The 21,639-nt window shown below is 40.5% G+C and overlaps 1 protein-coding gene and 1 long non-coding RNA gene across 4 annotated transcripts in view; one reads left to right on the plus strand and one right to left on the minus strand.

The window, feature by feature from the left end:
* arfrp1 (ADP-ribosylation factor related protein 1) overlaps positions 1-21,639 on the minus strand; it is a 68,754-nt gene that overhangs the window by 27,227 nt on the left and 19,888 nt on the right. The window contains exons 5-8 of one of the 2 annotated variants that reach the window (XM_073061718.1): positions 14,380-14,461; positions 12,846-12,916; positions 11,810-11,910; positions 6,451-8,013 (exon numbers count right to left, since the gene is read on the minus strand). The exons of the other annotated variant lie outside the window; for it this stretch is intronic. Coding sequence (XP_072917819.1) covers positions 7,926-8,013; positions 11,810-11,910; positions 12,846-12,916; positions 14,380-14,461 — 342 coding nt within the window. The 3' untranslated portion in view covers positions 6,451-7,925. Of the gene's footprint in view, positions 1-6,450; positions 8,014-11,809; positions 11,911-12,845; positions 12,917-14,379; positions 14,462-21,639 lie in introns of those variants that run through there. 2 annotated transcript variants of the gene reach the window in all.
* LOC140736029 (uncharacterized) lies at positions 222-21,464 on the plus strand. Of its 2 annotated transcripts, none has more exons than XR_012100867.1 (4): positions 222-488; positions 2,050-2,125; positions 3,897-4,015; positions 20,646-21,464. It is a non-coding gene; the product is annotated as an uncharacterized lncRNA (long non-coding RNA). The 2 variants fall into 2 exon arrangements; XR_012100868.1 differs by lacking the exon at positions 222-488 and adding an exon at positions 1,501-1,663.

Here is a 21,639-nt window from a genome sequence, read left to right on the forward strand (position 1 = left end):
TAGGTACCAACAATCATTCCACAAAGTCACTTAGATGACATTTCTTTGCCATTCTGACATTTAGTCTGAACAGCAAATGAACCTCGTGACCATGTCTGCATTCTTTTATGTATTGAGTTGTTGCCACATGATGTGCTGATTAAATATTTGCATAAAACAGTCCAGTCATCCCAGGGATTATTTCATCGTGTTTTCTCTGTGGGTCGGGTCCGGACCATTCTCCATTTCCCTCCCTCCTCTCCTCCCCCTCTCTCCTCCTCCCTCTCTCCCTCCTCTTCTATTCCCTCCTCTCGTCCTCCCTCTCCTCTCCACCTTCTCTCCCTCCTTACCCTCTCTCCCTTTCCCTCACTCCCCCCTTCCCTCTCCCTCTTCTCTTCCTCATTCTCTCTCTCCTCCTCACCTCCCTCCTCTTCATCTCCTGTCCCCTCTCTCCCTCCTCTCCTTCTCTCCCTCCCGGAATGGGTCCGGAGCGACGATTCTGTGAAACCGTGAATTTGAGATTTTTTTATATATATTGCGAATGCCCAACCGGCAGGAGAGGTTCCCGGCGTCTCGGCTTCCTCGGGAGGCTGGGGAACGCCGCCCCAACCCCCCCCCCCCCCGATATTTACCGAAGACCGCCCAGCCGGACGCGTTCCCGGCCCGTGACCCGCGGGAAACCACGGGGTCCAGCCGACTGTGTCCACCCTTCCCGCTGCCTCGGCTGAAGGGCGCCTTCAACCCCGCTGGGATCGGACTGTCGAACGGGTCCCCTTGGAGGGTCAGACGGACAGCTGACACACGGCTTACCCCCTCCCGGCCCCCCTCGCGCCCTACCGTCGGCCTGCCTTTGGTTACAGAGACGGAGGTCCCGTCAAAGGCAGAATAGTTTCCTGATCAGAATCTCCCTTCCTCGCTGGCCCACACCTCCCTCCTCAAACCTCCCCCCTCACTCCTCCCAATCTCTCCCCCTCACTCTCCCAATCACTCCACCCCTCAACCCTCGCAATCCCTCCCCTTCTCACCCCTCCCAATCCCTCCACCCCTCACCCCTCCCTCCTCACCTCTCCCAATCTCTCCCAATCACTCCACCCTTCACCCCTCCCAATCCCTCCACCCCTCACCCCTCCCTCCCTCCTCACCTCTCCCAATCCCTCACTCCTCCCAATCCCTCCACCCCTCACCCCTCGCAATCCCTCCCCTTCTCACCCCTCCCCTCTCGTCACCTCTCCCAATCCCTCACCCCTCTCAATCCCTCCCCACCCCTCACCCCTCCCTCCTCTTCTCTCCCAATCCCTCTCCTTCTCACCCCTCCGTCCCTCTTCTCTCCCAATCCCTCCCCTCCCTCAGCCTCCCTGTACTCCCCAACCTCCAACTCCTCCCCCATCCCCGCCTCATCACCTGCCCCTTCCCTCATCACCCCTCCGTCCTCTCCTCCCCTCCCATTTCTCCCCCCCCCCACTACTCCGTCACCCTGACCCCTCATTTCCACACAACACCGCCCCCCGTCCCTCCCTCCTCTCCTCCCCCGCCCTCCACTCTCGCCCTGCCGCCCCGGTCACGGATGGAAGCGGAGCCCCGTTCAGGCCACACACTTTAATGAGCATTTCTTCGCCTCCGCACGCTCACGGGCGAGGGGACACGCGAACACACAACACGGGGCACGGGGGAGACGAGCAAAAAGGTCATTGACCTTTAAAAAATATCTTCTGCTTAATTGGTCCGAAATGTTTATTCTCATGTTTTAAGATTATAGTTTTTATAGCTAAGGCTATGCTAAATGGACAAAGGAATAACATGAGAATGTGTTTCATTAGACAGAGTTATGATAGAATTTTCCATGCAGTAATTATTTTACTATTTACATCACCACCAGTTTTATTTTGTTGCTTCGCTCGCTTGTGCTTTTGAAGCAAGAATCTTTCCAGGAATTGAGCTTTCTCTGGCTGCCAACACTGAGAAATGCCTTCTTGTGGAGAAGTGCAAGGTCCTTCAAGGGGATAATCAGGAGGTGGTGTTCTTGTGATGTTTGTTCATCAAGCCACCAGAAATTTCTCTGTTCTATTCCAGATGATTCCATCTCTTATATCCAGGTGGAAGGACAGATGAGACAGATAATACGTGATCAGGATGAGTATTTAAACAGGTATCACTTCCTCAGCAGTGCCATTAGAACTATACCCTTATCCTGAAAACATTATCTTTAAAGGAGAAAGGGCCACACTTAGGTCCTACCTGACAGATATGCTATAAAATATAGACAAAATTGATCAATACATATTTTCAAATACAGAGACAACAATAGATACTTCAACCACAAGGCCCAAACCAGCCCAGGTTTAGCTCTTGAATCTTGTCTGAATAATCTGGAAAACTACTGACAGTTGCTAAACTTTCGTCGGCAGCCCACCCCCCTACCCCTGCCCCCACCGCCACAAAGACAATGTATCTCTGGAGGAATTCAGTCAGTCAGGCAGCCTTTGTGCAAGCAACGGGGTAGTTGACGTTCCAGGAAAATCAGCAAAGTTTTTGTCTGTGCTGGTTCTACCAGACCTGCTGAGTTCCTCCTGCAGATTGTTTTTTGCTCCAGATTAACTAGCTTTAGACCACCTAGACAGATTTAAGCTGAATTCAGAAGGCAGCAATGGCTGGTAATGACTGATAATGGCATGTATCAAAAATTCCATTCCAGCCACACAGTCAATCACCAACATGCTTACCAACAGAACTGATCCATAGCATGTTATGCACCTGACCCAAACACACCTAGAAAACAAGGGCACGCTCGTCAGAATGCTGCTTCTGGATTTTAATTCAGCATTCAATACCACTGTCTCACAAACCTTGGTGAACAAACTCCTAGACCTCAATTTAAGTACACCACTGAGCAACTAGGTTTGGACTTCCTAACCAACAGACCTCAGAGAGTCAGGGCGCACACCCACTTCTGCCTCCCCATCATCCTCAAAATAGGTGCTCCTATAATCTTTGTTATGAGACTAAAATATCATACTTCATACTTATGCCACAAACATTACCTATGTTAAGTCAGTATAACTTCCTGATGCAAATGTTGTAGATAGTTTTTTATCCACAAATGACAGACATAAAACTTCAAAAAATTACATGGGCAAATATCATGCACAATTACAAAAGGAGCATGAATCATTCTTGATACAACATGACTTTAATGACATTTAAAACAAATAGCAAAGTACTAATATCTGGTTACCCTGCATTAATTCAGCAACGTGTTTAAACAGGATCAAGTAATAAATAAAAGAAAAACTGCACCCGTATCAAATTCTTGAAATCTGCATTTTAGTTTCAGTTCTCGTATGCTCAATCAGAACTCTTGTCCTTTGTTTCCTTACTGATTGGTCTATGATTATTTCTTTACAAAGATATTGCTTTGCATTAGATCATTTGACATCAATAACTGAAACTATTGTATAACCTTGATTTTTAGATAAAATGGCATTAAAGATTAGCTTTAGTCATTCTAAAGATTAGCACAAACAACAAATGAATTAAATTAAAACAGCAATTCAAAATCTCTATGAAAGAACCATGTTCAAACGATAGTAGGAAATCAGCAGGGGATCCAAGGTTGTGTAATGCCAGTGTATTTAACATTGATTACAGTTTTATGCCGTGTTGCTACAGCACTTTAAAATATTGGTCCCCCTCAGATTCAAGTGCAACCTGTCCCTATTGTACAGGTCCCAGAAGACGTCCCAATTAACCAGAAATCCCAGTTCCTGCCTCCTGCTCCAATTCTTCAGCCATGCATTTATCTACCACCTCATTCTGTTCTTATCCTCATAGTCACATGGCTCAGCAGCAATACTGAAATTACTACCCTTGAGGTCCTGCTTCTCAGCTTCTTTCCTAACTGCCTGTATTCTTTTTTTCAGGTTGTCCTCCTCCCTTTTTCTACCCATGACATTGGTACCATGACTTCTGGCTGCTCACCCTTCCATTTTAGGATATTGTGGACAAGTTCAGAGACATCATGGACCCTGACACCTGGGAGGTAAACTACCATCCGTGTTTCCTTTTCACCTTCACAGAATTGCTTATCTGTCTGCCTGACTATAGAGTCCCCTATTACCGCTGCCATCTTCTTCCTTTCCCCACCCTTCTGAGCCACAGGGTCAGACTCAGTGCCAGAAGCATGGCTGCTGTTGCTTCCCTCCAGGTAGGTCATGTACCTGATATACTGACCACTGAGTGTCTGTTCATGCTCTTCTGCTGCTGTAACCCATCCACTTCAAGGTTTGATGTATTGTGTGTTGAGAGATGCTTTTCTGAACACTTCTGTTGTAATGTACGATCATTTGAGTTACTGTCACCTTCCTGACATCTTGAACCAGTCCAGTTCTTCTCCTCTAACCTCTCTCATTAGCAAAGTATCTTCGCCCCCAGAATCGCCACTTGCTGGATTTTTTTTTTCCCCCGCACCCCATTCTCTGTAAACTCTAGAGACTGTTGTGTGTGAAAATCTCAGGAGATCAGCAGTTTCTGAGATACTCAAACCACCCCATCTGCCACTAATTGTCATTCCATGGTCAAAGTCACTTAGATCACATTTTTTCTCTATTCTGTTATTTAGGCTGAACAACAATTCAATTTCTTGACTTTATCTGCATACTTTTAGGCATGAAGTTGCTGTCATATGATTGGCTGATATTTGCATTATGTTGGCGCGTGACCTTGTGGGCAAGGCATCAGACTAGTAACCTGAAGGTCACTGGTTCGAGCCTCAGCTGAGGCAGCGTGTTTGTGTCCTTGAGCAAGGCACTTAACAACACATTGCTCTGCGACGTCACCGGTGCCAAGCTGCATGGGTCCTAGTGCCCTTCCCTTGGACAACATCGGTGGCGTGGAGAGGGGAAGGCCTGCAGCTTGGGCAACTGCCAGTCTCCCATACAACCCTGCCCAGGCCTGCGCCCTGGAAACTCCAGGCACAGATCCATGGTCTCTCGAGACCGACGGATGCCACCATTTGCATTAACAAGCAGGCATACAGGTATACCTGAGAGTACATTCTTGTAAAGAAATGAATGAACCCGCAAGGAGATAATCACAATGAAGTGCACTTACGTGATGTCTGTTGGGGAAGACATTGATGAAAATATCAATAAAATAGTTCCGTTCTTCTACTGATAACTACACTTCTTATATCCAAATGTGAGAACAGATTAGGCTGCAGCTCAATGTTTCAAGTTAAAATCTACTTGAACATTTGAACGTGTATCACTTCCTCAGTTGTGTAAGTAAAATTATATCCTTTTGAAAATATTATTTTTAAGTCCATGAATCTTGTTTATTTAATCTGGAAAATTACTGACAGTTGCTGAATGTTCATAGGCAACACCCCTCTTTGGGATTAAAAAAACACACAAATACTGGACCACCTCAGCAGGTCTGGTAGCAATGGGATACTTCACATTCTACGAACATCAACTAGCCCTTCGACTCCATAGGTGCTGGCTTGTCTGCTTAATTCCTCCAGCAGTACTTTTTATTCACTCCAGACCGCAGCATCTGAAATTTTGTGTACCTCCAAACCTCTAGCGTGACAGCCTTTGTCACAGTTTCCCTAGCTAAGTACCGAGAAGAGAGTGAACATTAGTGGCTCTCAGGATGATACAGCCCTGAAGCGCATTCCGCCGCTCCCGGCTGTATGTCAAAACATTTGCATAAAATCGATTATTTTTTTATGGTGGCTACTTGTTCGGCTGGATTGAATTTATCAAATGTTGAGCACAACAAATCATGATGCCTTTAACATATTTGTGATCTGGGCATCTGTGGTAAGCCCACCATTGACTGCCCAGTTGAAAATGCGTTGAGAAGATGATAGTTGAGCCTTGATTTGCTGCAGTGCTTCTGGTGACAATACTATCACAAGAACTCTAGGACTTAGACCTAATGACAACAACAATATTTTCAAATCAAGATGTTGTGTGACTTCAGGGGTAGGGGGACGGAGGGGAAACTTGCAAATGGCTTTGCAAGGCTGCTTCTCTTGTCCTTGGTGGTCATCACAGGTATAGGACATGTTTGTTGAAGAGCTGGCTGAGTGATTGGGACACATTGTACATTCTGCCATCACTCAACTAGAAGCAATTCATATTTATCGGTAGAAAGATTCTTGAAAACTGGAGTTTAATTTGGCATCATAGTTGGTACAGACATTTGTCTGTTATGTTTGCCAAAATGTAGCAAGTCACAGACACAAGTAAATTACCCTCTCTTTACATCTTCTAAATCAACGCCAAATTTCAGAGCCACAGGATCTGATCAACTAAATTACTTCCTCCGCTGAAGTGCAGAAATAAAAGTAAAAATGCTTGGTGACAATTCTGTAATACAAAAACACACATGCACACAGAATCTACATAACTCTTATCAGTTAAGTGCACAAGTAATAGGGCAGAGAATAATGCTTACACTAGATTGACAGATATTTAAAACAGGGCACATCTTTATTTGTTAAATACAAAATGAAATTAATTACATTATAGATCATTTGAATTTGAAGCTATTACAAAAGCAAGAATAATTGACACCCAATTTCAGTATTCAACTACAAAGTGAGATTATTTTGATAACAACTAAAAATGTATATAGTTACTATTAAAATCTCAGAATTAATGTTGTTTGAAATTTTACCCTCAATACTTGTCTGAATCCAAAATGAAAGCAAAGTGCTCTTTTGCAAAGGCTGGCTACAAATGTTAGAGTTGTAACAATATTTAATCAGAGGATAGTGTTAGCTCCAATGTTTCAAATGAAGATGTCAGCAAAGAAAGATAAAAGTGCACATTGCATTTCTGGCTTCATACCAGTTCAGAGATTCCCAACCCGGAAAGATGTGCTACTCAGGGAAATAAAGCTTTCCAGGCTTTTCATCAACTTCTCAGTTTAAATATCATTACTGCCCTGTTGCAATCTCATCTCACGTACCCTGCACCAGTTAATAACATTTCCAATCCAATTCCTTTTCTGGAAAACAGTCTTGTCATGGGTTAAACACATACATCCTTATTTCTGAATTGAAATATGCAAGCTTCAAAACTAAATTGTATCAAATTACATCACAACATTGCACATAGTAACTCAAAATATCAAGCACTAACCATTGTCCGCCCCTTTATCACCCTTATTTGCCACTCCCCTATTGAATTGTTGTTTGTATCTAGCTTGATGACTTTTATTCCTGATTAACCCTCAGTATGTCTTACATGGGCTGACTGTAGAAGTCCAGTTATATCCACATCCCATATTGATCTGCATGCTTCAGGAAGGGATTGCTGCATAGGAGCTGGGTGTCTAAATCTTGAGCAAGGGTGCTGGAATTAGTTTGGTACTCCAGCTATGATTAGCCAACTAATCAAATAACATTAAAAAGGAAAATCTTGCTGCAGAAACTCTGTGGGTCAGGCAGCAGCTATGAAGGGAAATGGACAGTTGACATTTTGGGTCAATTGTCAATTCCCCTTCAGAGAATTCCTCCAGTAGTTTGTTTTTGCTTCAGATTCTAGCATCTGAAGTCTCTTGTGTTTCCAAAGATAGTATCAAACCTGGATCTTTTCTACCTTCAATCTTCCATCACTCATTAAACTCAGCTTTCAGGAAGCTTTCTCTTGCACTTAAGGTTAAAAAAATAGTGGGCAAGAGGGAAAGATTCTTATCATAATGGTCCCAGCTACTATGATGCAATTGGGTTTGTTCCCCTGGGTACAAAACAATGCAGTGTACAGAAGATAAAGATTGCCACAAAATTAAAGAAGTAGGTAAAATGAAAAATAAATTTAAAAAAAAAGTACTGGAGTCAATACAATCTAACTCTTTTCATGTTGGTGTTGCTTGTAAAAGTTGGAGATCCACAAAACCAACTGACAGTCCATTTTGCATTTCTAAGCAAAGAAGAGTCTTTATGTGATATCCTTTTGCCTTGGTGGCCTGTGAATATTCCTAATGACACATTTGACCATCCATTCAATACCTTCATTTACACCTTGCCTAGTAGAAAGAGAAAAAAAATGGTTCAGTCTAACAAAATCTGTAAAATAGTGAAAGAACAATATAGTCAATTATGAAAATCAGTTACTCAGATTGAGGCATTTTGTGTGCCATCATTTTTTTTTGCTAAACTAGCATCAAATTGAAGGCTGAAGAAAGGTTCTGACAACAATCTTCAAAAACAATTTTCTTCTTTCTAGAAAATTAATTTACTTTGAATGAATGCCCTTACACACAATTAATTTACATCCAATTAAATCACGCCTACATTGTTTCCAATTCAAACAGGTTTCCGGTATGAGGTCCTTTCAGGAGTCAGATAGATAGATAGATAGATAGATAGATACTTTATTCATCCCCATGGGGAAATTCAACATTTTTTCCAATGTCCCATACACTTGTTGTAGCAAAAACTCATTACATACAATACTTAACTCAGTAATAATATGATATGCATCTAAATCACTAACTCAAAAAGCATTAATAATAGCTTTAAAAAAGTTCTTAAGTCCTGGCAGTTGAATTGTAAAGCCTAATGGCATTGGGGAGTATTGACCTCTTCATCCTGTCTGAGGAGCATTGCATCGACAGTAACCTGTCGCTGAAACTGCTTCTCTGTCTCTGGATGGTGCTATGTAGAGGATGTTCAGGGTTTTCCATAATTGACCGTAGCCTACTCAGCGCCCTTCGCTCAGCTACCGATGTTAAACTCTCCAGTACTTTGCCCACGACAGAGCCCGCCTTCCTTATCAGCTTATTAAGACGTGAGGCGTCCTTCTTCTTAATGCTTCCTCCCCAACACGCCACCACAAAGAAGAGGGCGCTCTCAACAACTGACCTATAGAACATCTTCAGCATCTCACTGCAGACATTGAATGACGCCAACCTTCTAAGGAAGTACAGTCGACTCTGTGCCTTCCTGCACAAGGCATCTGTGTTGGCAGTCCAGTCTAGCTTCTCGTCCAACTGTACTCCCAGATACTTGTAGGTCTTAACCTGCTCCACACATTCTCCATTAATGATCACTGGCTCCATATGAGGCCTAGATCTCCTAAAGTCCACCACCATCTCCTTGGTCTTGGTGACATTGAGACGCAGGTAGTTTGAGTTGCACCATATCACAAAGTCCTGTATCAGTTTCCTATACTCCTCCTCCTGTCCATTCCTGACACACCCCACTATGGCCGTGTCATCAGCGAACTTCTGCACATGGCAGGACTCCGAGTTATATTGGAAGTCAGATGTGTACAGGGTGAACAGGACCGGAGAGAGTACGGTTCCCTGTGGCGCTCCTGTGCTGCTGACCACTGTGTCAGACCTACAGTCTCCCAACCGCACATACTGAGGTCTATCTGTCAAGTAGTCCACTATCCAATCCACCATGTGAGAGTCTACTCCCATCTCCGTTAGTTTGTGCTTTAAGATCTTGGGCTGGATGGTTGAGTCAAGGATGAGGAATGAGAAACTACGACAAATGCATCAGACAGTTGTCTCGGCATTATTGTGCTGATTCAAATTTCTTTTCAATCTTTTCTGGAACACTGCAAAAAGTAGCCTGATAGAGCAATCAGTCAAAAGTCATGGAGAAATACAGCACAGAAACAGAGCCTTCAGCCTACGGTCTTCATGGGCCCATTTTCACACCAATTGTACTGTCTGCATTCCTATTAACTCCCCCTCCCAGTTTCTGCCACCCATCCACACATAAAGCGCATGTTTATACTTACCGATTAGCCTAACAACCTATCTATTTTGGGATGTGGGTAGAAACCCATGTGATCACAGGAAGAACATACAATCTCCACACTCCACTAGTATTGCTGGTTGTGCCAATGTGCCATTGGGATCAAAAATACTCTTTTTGTGCTTCAATTGAGATTTAATATTCATGAATATATCAAAAAAAGTCCAAAGATAATTTAGCACTTTCCCAAGTTTTCACCTGGGTCTCAATACCTAGGTCAAACACAAATGAACAAACCCAGGACAAAATCAATGGATCCCTGCCCCCTTTATTTCCCAAATGACATACACTACATGCTCCATAACATAATAAACAATTAATTCACATGACAGAACAACTCCATTTACTATGTCCAATCACTTGATAAATTAATCCTAAATCTTGCCTACACTACTGAATCTGGAACTCTTTACATATAAATTACTCTAAAAATTCCCTGCTGTTAGCTTATATTGGCTTGAAATTCTATTCTCTCATATTAGGCCTGCAATATATAGGAAAGTATTGTACTGAATTAACATTTTCCTCTACCGCTAGTAACTACAGTACTGTGCAAAAACTAGACTTTTATTTATAGGGTTTCAGATGGTATAGCCGCCATAGAGCCCTGATAACACCACCGTCAAGGCTGTCCGGGATTAACTGCAAAGAGCAATCGAGATAGCTAATGTCTGCAGAAGAACTGTAGCAAGTTCTCCAACATTCTTGGAATAAACAACCAATTTCCTTATAAAACTGCCCAACAGACTTGATGCAGTTTTAAAGGCAAAGGGTAGACACAATATATATTAATTTGATTTAGGTTTTTTTTATAAACTGTTTATTGCTCTTATTGTAATTTTTTTGATATTTAGAAAATATTCAACTTACTATTTTTGAAGGCATATTAGCTTTTACGTGTTTGTTTTACATGTGCCTGAGACTTTTGCACAACACTGGATATTAACTAAGACTGGAACCATTTGGCAAAGCTCTTATAATCAATCATGTTGATGTAGTGTAGAGCAATCTGGATAATAACTATCTTGGTGTTGTGAATGGTCCTTTATTTATCAAAGCTAATTACACCCAACAACAAGATATAGGCAACCTTGCACAATAAAGAAAATTTTGAAGTGTCTTCAAAGACCTAGAAGTCCAATTAGCAGAAACTGTAATTAATTGAAACTGGTTGAGCAAATCTGGGCAAAAAAAAAATCAAATAACATGCATAAATTAGTTCAAATGGCTGCATAATCTTCAATACATACCAAAAATACTGTGCTTAACACCAATTGTGCGAGTTGCACTGTGAAACTCAGTGACACCTAGTAGAAACACCTTGCCAATGAACATTGGGTTTACAAATCCTCTTATCCTCAGACAATTCAATACAAATCATAAAATACCTCTATCATTAATTTCTCCAACCTTTATCTGTTTTTGTAGATTTAATTCAACTTATTTTCTAGACATTGTTTTAAGATATAACTGTTGAAACCCAATGTAATGTGGTAGCATCTACAATAGTTCTGTGAATTCAAGTTACTTAGAAGCAGCCTCAATCTAAAATCTGACCCTTCTCCACTACTACACTTTATTCCCCATATCCCAATACAACTTACTTTTCTCATACACTTTGGGTAAGAAAAAAAACACAAATAAATTTCTTATTCTGACCTATTATATACTGAATTGCCCCATTTGGCCTTAGTTGAACTGGTTCAACAGTGAAATATTGAGAGTTAAATTCAATATGACAAAGCTATCCATAGTCTTCTTGGGAAAATAAGCATAAATAAACAGTATGTTGACCACCTTCTATCTCTTTTAAATACTCAGACTACAGATCATCAAGTTTACTTCCAATAATCAATTCCTCAGTGCTACATGATACTACAGATTGTATGTTAGTCTCTTTATATTATATCCATACCTTAACAGTCTTCTTTCTCCTCCCATCAACCAGCTAACCAACATGAGCATTATCCATCTCAAATAAATCAACATTTATCAGATGGTGAGTGTAAGTACTGACGCCCCCAATCTCATTTACTATGAACCAGTACTTACCCAGTAAGTGCTGAACATGGTTGCACCAAGCAGTCTCTCTTCCCTATTTTTGGAGCACAATCACTAAAAGCTGTTTTTATGTCTCCAACTGAGAGGCAGGTCTATCAAATCATAGGAAAGACCAAAGCATTAATTGTAAGCTAAATGATCTAAAACTGCAAAAATACAGAGCAAAAAGAATCTAGACCATACCAATGTCAATTGCATACTGACATAATAGAGGTTTTAATTGTACTGAATTCCAGATTTTACTATTCCACCCCCTCACTCCAAGGAATAATTACATTAATTCAGAAAGATGACAAACAGCGATCTTGTTCAGGTTAATTTGGTTCAGCTCATGATGTGAGTGAGCTGTTTTGTCACACAAGAGCACTAATGCCAATATCTGATGCATTTTCAGTTGGCTTACTGGAAACAGAGTTAGGGAGCAATTCGTTAAATTCAAATGCAAACATCCTATGCAACATATTGAAATTGATGAGTGAACACACAACATAGTTTGTTTACTTCCCTTCACCTCAAGTAGCTTTACTGCCTGATGTTTGTACAGACCACAAGTCCATTGGTTTGGTTTCAACCGTGGCTAACCTTTGTGCACCAGTCAGACTCTGAGGGTAGAGGATGGGGAAGCTGAGAAAAATAAAACTACAGCTGTGCTCCTATTTCTTACCCAAAATGCAGAAACAAATCTGGATGATACCATCTTTTACCGAGCTCAGACTTGAAACAGGGCTACTTGGGTGAGCTATCAGAATTATGAACATTCTTGGCAACAACAGCAAGCAATTTTGAGGGGGAAAAACTTGAAATACAAACAACATTGTTTTACATAACTATCTTCTATAAATAAGGCAATGGCATGAAAGGATAATGAATCTGTAATTCCCATATGTCGTAAGAGAATAATTCCCCATACTCATAATCCAAGAGCCTTCTCAGATTTAAGTGTTAAGACAAACATTGTCACTTCAAAAATTACATTGCCATAACTAACAAAAGAAAATGGGACTAATTATAGCAACAAGAAAAATACCTCAATGTCTTGTTTGTTGGCCAATACCAACAATGGAACTCCTTCAAGTACTTCACTTGTGATCATTTTCTCTATGGAATATGAAAATGTGAAAATTCTCAAACACATTAATGGCATCTAGAGAAGTGGAATTTAACAGAAACTTCAGCACATTCCCAGGATCTCAAGTAATACCAATAAAACCATTTCCAAACAAAAGGAGAAGTAATGACATGCATGCAACCAGTAATCCACAAATGCAAAGGATTTACATGTAATCCCATCACTTTTGGGATCTGGACTTGAATTCATTTTACAATGACTGGTGAAAAATGACCTTAACCAGAATAGTTTGTATTCCCTGCATGGTTTAAAACCTGCCCATTTACACGATTGCTGACACTGAAAACTATTCCGAGCCAGAATGAACATGACAGGATAAAATCCCCTATTAAGTCACGTTCAGTAACCTTATTGCAGTGAGTAACAGGTCTAGTTGATGCATAGCGTGCAACAAATGTCTATTCATGACATTTAAGAGACTTCCCTTTTTTTGTTTTTCGGGAATACATGCTATACTCTGTCACAAGTACAGTCCCCTCTGCTCTTTAAAATGTGCTGTTTTAAGTATAATGACAGTTTGTTGGCATATGACTATTTCACAAATCACATATAGATCCAGCAGACTAAAGGCCCATATCATTATGTTCATGTATATTGTTGATATACAGTGCGTCAATCTCTCTATTGGAATAATCTATGCATTTGGTAGAAATACTACAAAATATTCTAAAAGGTATCAAGATAAAGGCAGAATACAAGATATAAACCAACATCTATTCAGGCATTTTCAGTAACATTGCTACAAATAAATTTATTTTCCTTGCCTCTAATACCCCAAATTATCCAAGTCTAGAAGCAGAGCAGACAGAATGTGGTCAAAATTTTGAAAGAAACTTTAAATAACACTTGCATAATGGTACAGATTAACAATAGTAGACATAGCAGGACAAGTCCCATCAAACTTATCAGCTGAAATATTGGCAGATAACAAGGCAAACAACTGACATAGGCAGATGTCAAAATTATTTCTGGGTATCTGATAATTATAATAATTCTGAAATATTTTTAAGGATTATCAAAATACTTTAATAAAATTAAGCTAAACAGAAGTTAATGGAAATCATCTTTGCACTAACTTTGTTCCTTTGTATCTGCTCCTTCCCATCAAATAATGAAAATTTTCATAATGAACTTCAGGATCTATGACATAGGATTTTGCTTGGCAAATTCCCCAAGATAAACATCTAAAAAATGCCCATAAACCTCATATAACATAACTCTAACAGCCAGCTAATGGCTAGCAATTACAGTATTTAATTCACAGGTAATTGTAGGAATGTAGATCTTGCTGATACTTGCATGGGGAACTGTTGGGTTAGTGCTTGTGGGAATCTGAGACCACTTTTCAAAATTCGCATTATACACGTTAGAAGAAGTTTTTATAAGATGTTAGCTTGCAATGCAGCGATATATTTCATTGTCTTGTACATACCAAAAGCTATCTTTGATTCAGACAATCGCTCTTCATCGGTTGAATCAATTACATATATTACACCATGGGATTCTGCATAATACTGAGAGAAAAAAAAACAAGTAGGTGATTGTATTTCAGAGTTTGCTGACAGAATACCGATATAACTGGCTTTGTAGGTACTGTATTAAATTTTCTTGGGCATTGCTCAACATGATGCATTATACGGTGGCATGTAAAAGTTTGGGCACCCCTGGTCAAAATTTCTGTTACTCTGAATAGCTAAGCTAGTAAAAGATGACCTCATTTCCAAAAGGCATAGAGTTAAAGATGATACATACCTTTAATATTTTAAACAAGATTACTTTTTTATTTCCATCTTTTACAATTTCAAAGAACAGAAAAGGAAAAGGGCCCGAAGCAAAAGTTTGGGCACCCTGCATGGTCAGTGCTTAGTAACACCCCCTTTGGCAAGTATCACAGCTTGTAAGTGCTTTCTGTAGCCAGCTAAGAATCTTTCAATTCTTGTTTGGGGGCTTCTAGTTCTGTGAGATTCTTGGGCCATCTTGCATGCACTGCTCTTTTGAGGTCTATCCACAAATTTTTGATGATGTTTAGATTGGGGGACTGTGAGGGCCATGGCAAAACCTTCAGCTTGCGCATCGTGAAGTAGTCTATTGTGGATTTTGAGGTGTGTTTAGGATCATTATCCTGTTGTAGAAGCTATCCTCTTTTCATCTTCAGCTTTCTTACAGATGGTGTGATGTTTGCTTCCAGAATATGCTGGTATTTAATTGAATTCATTCTTCCCTCTACCAGTGAAATGTTCCCCGTGCCACTGGCTGCAACACAACCCCAAAGCATGATCGATCTACCCCCGTGCTTAACAGTTGGAGAGGTGTTCATTTCATAAAATTCTGCACCCTTTTTTCTTCAAACATACCTTTGCTCATTGCAGCCAAAAAGTTCTATTTTAACTTCATCAGTCCACAGGACTTGTTTCCAAAATGCATCAGGCTTGTTTAGATGCTCCTTTGCAAACTTCTAACACTGAATTTTGTGGTGAGGACGGAGGAAAGGTTTTCTTCTGATGACTCTTCCATGAAGGTCATATTTGTGCAGGTGTCGCTGCACAGTAGAACAGTGCACCACCACTCCAGAGTCTGCTAAATCTTCCTGAAGGTCTCTTCCAGTCAAACAGGGGTTTTGATTTGTCTTTCTAACAATCCCACGAGAAGTTCTCTTGGAAAGTTTTCTTGGTCTTCCAGACCTCAACTTGACCTCCACTGCTCCTGTTAACTGCCGTTTCTTAATTACATTACGAACTGAGGAAACGGCTACCTGAAAACGCTTTACTATTTTTTTTATAGCCTTCTCCTGCTTTGTGGGCATCATTTATTTTAAATTTTCAGTGCTAGACAGCTGCATAGTGGAGCCTATGGCTGCTGATTGCTGGGACAAGGTTTGAGGAGTCAGGGTATTTATAAAGCTTTGAAATTTGCATCACCTGGCCTTTCCTAACGATGACTGTGAACAAGCCATAGCCCTAACAAGCTAATTAAGGTCTGAGACCTTTGTAAAAGTTATCTGAAAGCTCAAATCTCTTGGGGTGCCCAAACTTTTGCATGGCACTCCTTTACTTTCTTTCACTCTAAAATTGTACAAAACAAAAATAATACACTAATCTTGCTTAAAATGTTGAAAAGAATGTTTCATCTTTAACTTTATGACTTTTGGAGATCAATTCATCTTCTACTCACTTAACTATTCACAGTAACAGAAATTTTGACCAGGGGTGCCCAAACTTTTGCATGCCACTGTATAGTTAATGTATTGCCAAAACTACTGCCTTACAATATTTGTAAAAATCAACTTGTTTAGAGTATTATAGAATACGTCAGCCTTACATTCAACAGCCACGTTTGCAAGGGGATGCCAAGAAAAACAGGAAGAAACATTTCATCACTAAGATTACTTTTAACTACTCTCATTATTTTATAAAATAAAAATTAATTTAGCAGTAGGATATCTTTCATGTCATCTTCACCAAGCTCCAAAGCAGACACATTGATACATGGAGAGTACGTGTGCAAGAGAAAGTGGATTATATCATCAAGTAAAGTTAGGACGGTAAACTTGTACAAGAGAACAGGAAGAGATATGAAGGCAAAGACAACTAAGAGGAAGATTGCTTGCAGCACTGATAAAAGTGCAATAACAATGTCCTACATAGTGGGTCAACAGTGTATGAGGGTCTTCAGTATTGTAGTAGATTGTGATGGATGGAAAAGTACAACTGGCTTAGAGGCAAAATTTCTTAAAACAGTAACAACGATTATTGTAATGGTTAGAGGCAAATACTAGTGATAGAAGATTGTGAGCTTTAAGAATGCTCCTTCCCTCCTAACTGCTTTTGGTCCTTTTATATTTTGATCCCAAAACTACAAAAACATAAGTGGTGTATTTTGGTCAAAGTGAAGGATTTTTGCTTTTTAAAAATAAAGATTTCTCTGTGAACCAGTTTAATTCTGTAAAAACTGTAGAGGATTTATCTTTATTTAAGTTAACAAATTTCACGACACATGCTGGTGATAATAAACCTGACTCTGATTCTATTTCTATGCCCAATTCTATATTAAATTCATTTATTAATCGCTATTACATCTTTGACATTGAAATGCCCAGAGCACGATCAAATGGATATGTCCACGTAATGTACAAATGCACACAAGGTCACAGTGACTTCTTCTGTTCAAAATATGTAATTGCTTCAAACTGACAAAGTTATCTGCATTATATGAACAAATCTGCTGCAAATTGAAAACTAAATGACATAAACCAAGTCCCAGTTTTTACCAAATTGCTCCAAGATGGATTGTAACCTGCGACCTCCCCCCCCCCCCCCCCCACTCCCATTGCTTACGAAAACTGTTCTGGGTTGGACTTGGTACAAGATCTATACAGTTTTAGCAACTCCATTAATTTCAGTGGAGTGGAATAATTTCAAACAGAGACAAGCAAATTTCAAAGTTTATGTTTATTTAATTATTTTTATTTCTTTTAAATGATTATATTTTTTTGTTTACTAATGACAATTAATTTTTTGTACCTTTTCAATGTCTCACCATCATACACATCCTCTGTTTTGGTAAACTGGGAGTGTAGCTTATATTTTTATTTCTTAAATTGAGATACAGCACGTAATAGGCCCTTCGAACCACGCCACCCAACAATTGCCCGTTTTAAATCGGGGCCTGATCGTGGGACAATTAACCTTCAGGTTCTTGTATCTCCTCCCTTATGGTAGTAATGAGAAGAGGACATGTCCCAGATGATGAAGGTTCTTCATGATGAATGCCACCTTCTTGAGGTGCTATCTCTTGAAAGTGTCTGATGGTGGACAGGCATGTTCTCATGATGGAGCTGACTGAGCCTTCAAGCCTCTTTTGATCCTGTGTATTGAGCCTCTATACCAGATGGTGATGGAACCAGCTGCAATGCTCTCCATGGCACATCTGCAGAAACTGGCTAGCCTTTAGTAGCATACCAAGTATAGCTACTAGCGTGCCTTTTTCATGATTGCATCAATACGTTGAGCCCAGGATTGATCCTCCGAGTTGCCATGTTAAAGCTGCTCATCCTTTCCATTGCTGATCTCTCAATGAAGACTGCTGTGTATACCCCAAATTCCCTTTACTGAAGTTCACAGTCAATTCTTTGGCCTTTTTGATGTTGAGGTGTGTGAGTGCAAGGTTGTTGTTGCAACACCATTTAACCAGCCAATCCACCTCACACCTAAAAACTACCTTGTTGCCATCTGAGATTCAACAGTGGTGTCATTAGCAAATCTGCAGATAGCATTTTGAGATGTGCCTAGCCATACAGTTTAATGAGTGTAAAGAGAGTAGAGCAGGGAACTGGTATACATCCGTGACATACAGCTGTGCTGATTATATCAGCAATGATATGTTATTACTGATCTGCACTGACTGTGGTCCCACAAAGAGGACACCGAGGATCCAGTTGCACAATAAGGTAAAGAGGCCCAGGTTTTGAAGCTTGCTGATTAGCACAGAGGGTATTGAACACCGAGTTGTGATAAATAAGGAACAGCATGGCATGGTTTTTGCTTTTGTCCAAGTGATAAAAGGCCAAGTGGAGAGCGAGTGAGATTGCGCGCACTGTAGACTTGTGGCGGTAGTCAACCTGCAGTCGGTCCAGGTCCTTGTTCAAGCAGGAGTTAATTCTAGCCATGACCAACCTCCCAAAGCACAGTGCTACTAGACAACGTCACTGAGGCAGCTCACCCTGCTCTACTTATGATATTGAGGCAATCTGGCCCATTGAGTTCATACCAGTCCCCTAGCATAGCAATCCCATTCCTCCTCTTATTTCTCTGTGATCCATCAATTTATGCTCTTTCGCATGTTGATTCTATGTTGATTCTTTTGTCACTTATCTATATTTGGGGTTATATACAGTAACCAATAAACCAGCTATGTTGTTTTACTGCTCTAGCTACGTGATGTGGGAGGGAAATCATAAGGTCCAAGGGGAATGTGCAAATCGCGTTGCCTCTGCCCTGACATGCCGCCATTACTTTATGAATGCACGTACTTCTCTGCAGCAACACTTGATCCCCTTGCTTCTGATTTCAAAATGTTCAATACAAGTAGCAGATGGGGGATTGATGATCTGCTGGCTGTCGGGGTCAAGTCCCATATTTCTCCCCAGCTGACTGCAATTGCAGTGACTCGAGACCCATATAGTCAAACAAAAGAAATATCGATTGCAGAAGTCTGAAACCACCATGTTCTTCAAGAGGAGCTGTTTCCCTTCAACTTTCTATTCTTGAACCAACCTGCATGGCCCCATTTACTTCCCACAGTAGTGATTTTTCACATTCATACGGTTCCCACAAGAGAACCTATATGTACCACATCTGTAGCCAACACTTTCCAGATTTCAACCACAAGCCTGTAACTTATTTTATACTGTCTCACACTTTGCCCTCTCTACCATTGGGTATTGAATGTCATCTTATCTTGCCCAGACTCCTCATTTATACTTCAATCAGGTGAACCTTCAACCTTCTCTGTTTCAGTCCCTCCCTTGTAACAGGTTCCTGAGATAAGGGATGACGTTCTTGAAAAGTCTTTCTGGATCCTTTGTATTGCCTCAACATCCTTCTGTAATGAGACAGCCAGAACTGAACATGATACTCCAACTGAGGCCTATTTATAAAGGCTAGGGGTGATTACCCTATCTTTTATACTCAATGACTCTCTTGATAAAGCAAAGAACCGTGTTTCCCTTATTCACCACTTCTCAACCTTAAGTGTCTTTTTCCAATCACTTCTGCGCCAAGGTCTCGCTCCTCTAGCGCCTGTTTTAGAAGAGTAAAATTTATGTTGTCTCTCCTCATTCTTTCTATTGAAATGCAACAGCCACAACAGCCCAGGTTATCAGTTTAAACCCTGCTGTAATTTATCACTATCCTCTTTGAAATTCACAATTCTTCTATTTTGTGCCATCCATACATTTCAAATTAGTAGCTTAGGTTTTGTTAATAGAGAAAAAACAAGATTAACACTGAATCCAGGGGAACACCATTCTGAGAAACAACTATTCACTATGACACTGTACCCTGTTACTTTGAATTCATACTGTCAATGTCTCTTTTATGCCACACTTCAAATTTGCTTACAAACCTATTGTGTAGCACCCTATCAAAAACCTTCAGGGAGTCCACAGACATGACATCAATCATCAACAACCTCAGAAACATCTACCAAGTTGACTAAACACTATTTGCCCTTCACTGGCTCCCTTAGTTAATCCATCTTCCTCCAGGTGACTATTGTGTATCAATGACTCAAAATGCCCATCAACTCCCCCTGACTGTGAACAGTGGTGTGATGCAGGGGTGTGTACTGAGCCCACCTCTCTACTCTCTCTTCACCTGTGACTGCACTCCTGATCATGCTACAAACTCAATCTTTCAAACACACTCAGCGATTCGGAAACGGCTTCCACCCCTCTGCCACCTGATTCCTAAATGGGCATTGAACCCTTGGACACTACCTCACTTTTTAAAAATAGACAGTATTTCTGTTTTTTTGCACATTTTTAATCTGTTCAATATACATATACTGTAATTGCTTTACTTATTTATTATTATTTCTTTTTTTTTCTTTTCTGTATCATGTATGGAATTGATCTGCTGCTGTTAACAAATTTCATGTCACATGCCATTGATAATAAACCTGATTCTGATTAAATTTTAGACGACCCTATTGGGATTGATCTAATCACAATGAATCTGCACATTGGAGGTGCTGAAACTGACTGGTGCAGGAACCACAACCTATCAATCAGCATCAAAACGACAAAGGAAATCATCATTGACTTCAGGAAGGCAATAGGTCCCGAACAAGCCCCACTATTCATAAGTGGTGAGGTAGTGGAAAGGGTCTCCATGATTCGAGTTTTTGGGGATGAACATCACCAAGGGTATCTCTTGGTCCATCAACATAACCTCAATAGTAGGGAAGACACAAAAGAGACTAAACCACCTGATGTGCTTAAAGAGAGCTAATCAGCCCAAATAATTGGTGGCCAACTCTTATTGATGTGCAATAGAGAGCTTACTGACATATAGAATGACAATGTGGTACTCTAGCTGCTGCAAGACAGAACACAGAGCACTCCAACCGGTGATCAGGATGGCTCAGTGAGTCATCGAGACAACTAGTGGACCTGGAGACAATCTACAACTCTTGATGCCTACAGCACACTTGTAACATTATTAAAGACCTATCCCATCATGGACACTGTCTGTTCAATTTACTACCATCTGGTAAGAGATATAAAAACATATGAGCCAAGGCAGTAAGACTGACAAACAGCTTCTTCTCAAGGGCTGTCATGCATTTGAAAAATGCTACACCGCAGCTTGCTAAAGGCATTTGAGTGTAATGTACTTATTGCATGTAAATATGGGAAGTGTTTTTTTTAAATTAAGCCATATGGTATGCATTATAAATATCTGTTTTGCACAGACTGGAGTAACACCGCAATCTTGTTGTCTTGAGCAATGACAAAAGTTTTATTCTATTCTAAGTGGGAGTTAAACATAAAACAAGAGGTACATAGGCAGCAAAAAAATAGATCAACTACCAACATAATTGGAAAAATATAAATAGAAAGTGGAAAGTTTTGGCATTAAACTGACAGGCTGCAGTTATTCAGCTGAACCTTAATCCCTTTATTTTAAGGGAG

This window comes from Hemitrygon akajei, chromosome 11 (genome assembly GCF_048418815.1).
Source record: "Hemitrygon akajei chromosome 11, sHemAka1.3, whole genome shotgun sequence".
NCBI classification, from domain to species: domain Eukaryota; kingdom Metazoa; phylum Chordata; class Chondrichthyes; order Myliobatiformes; family Dasyatidae; genus Hemitrygon; species Hemitrygon akajei.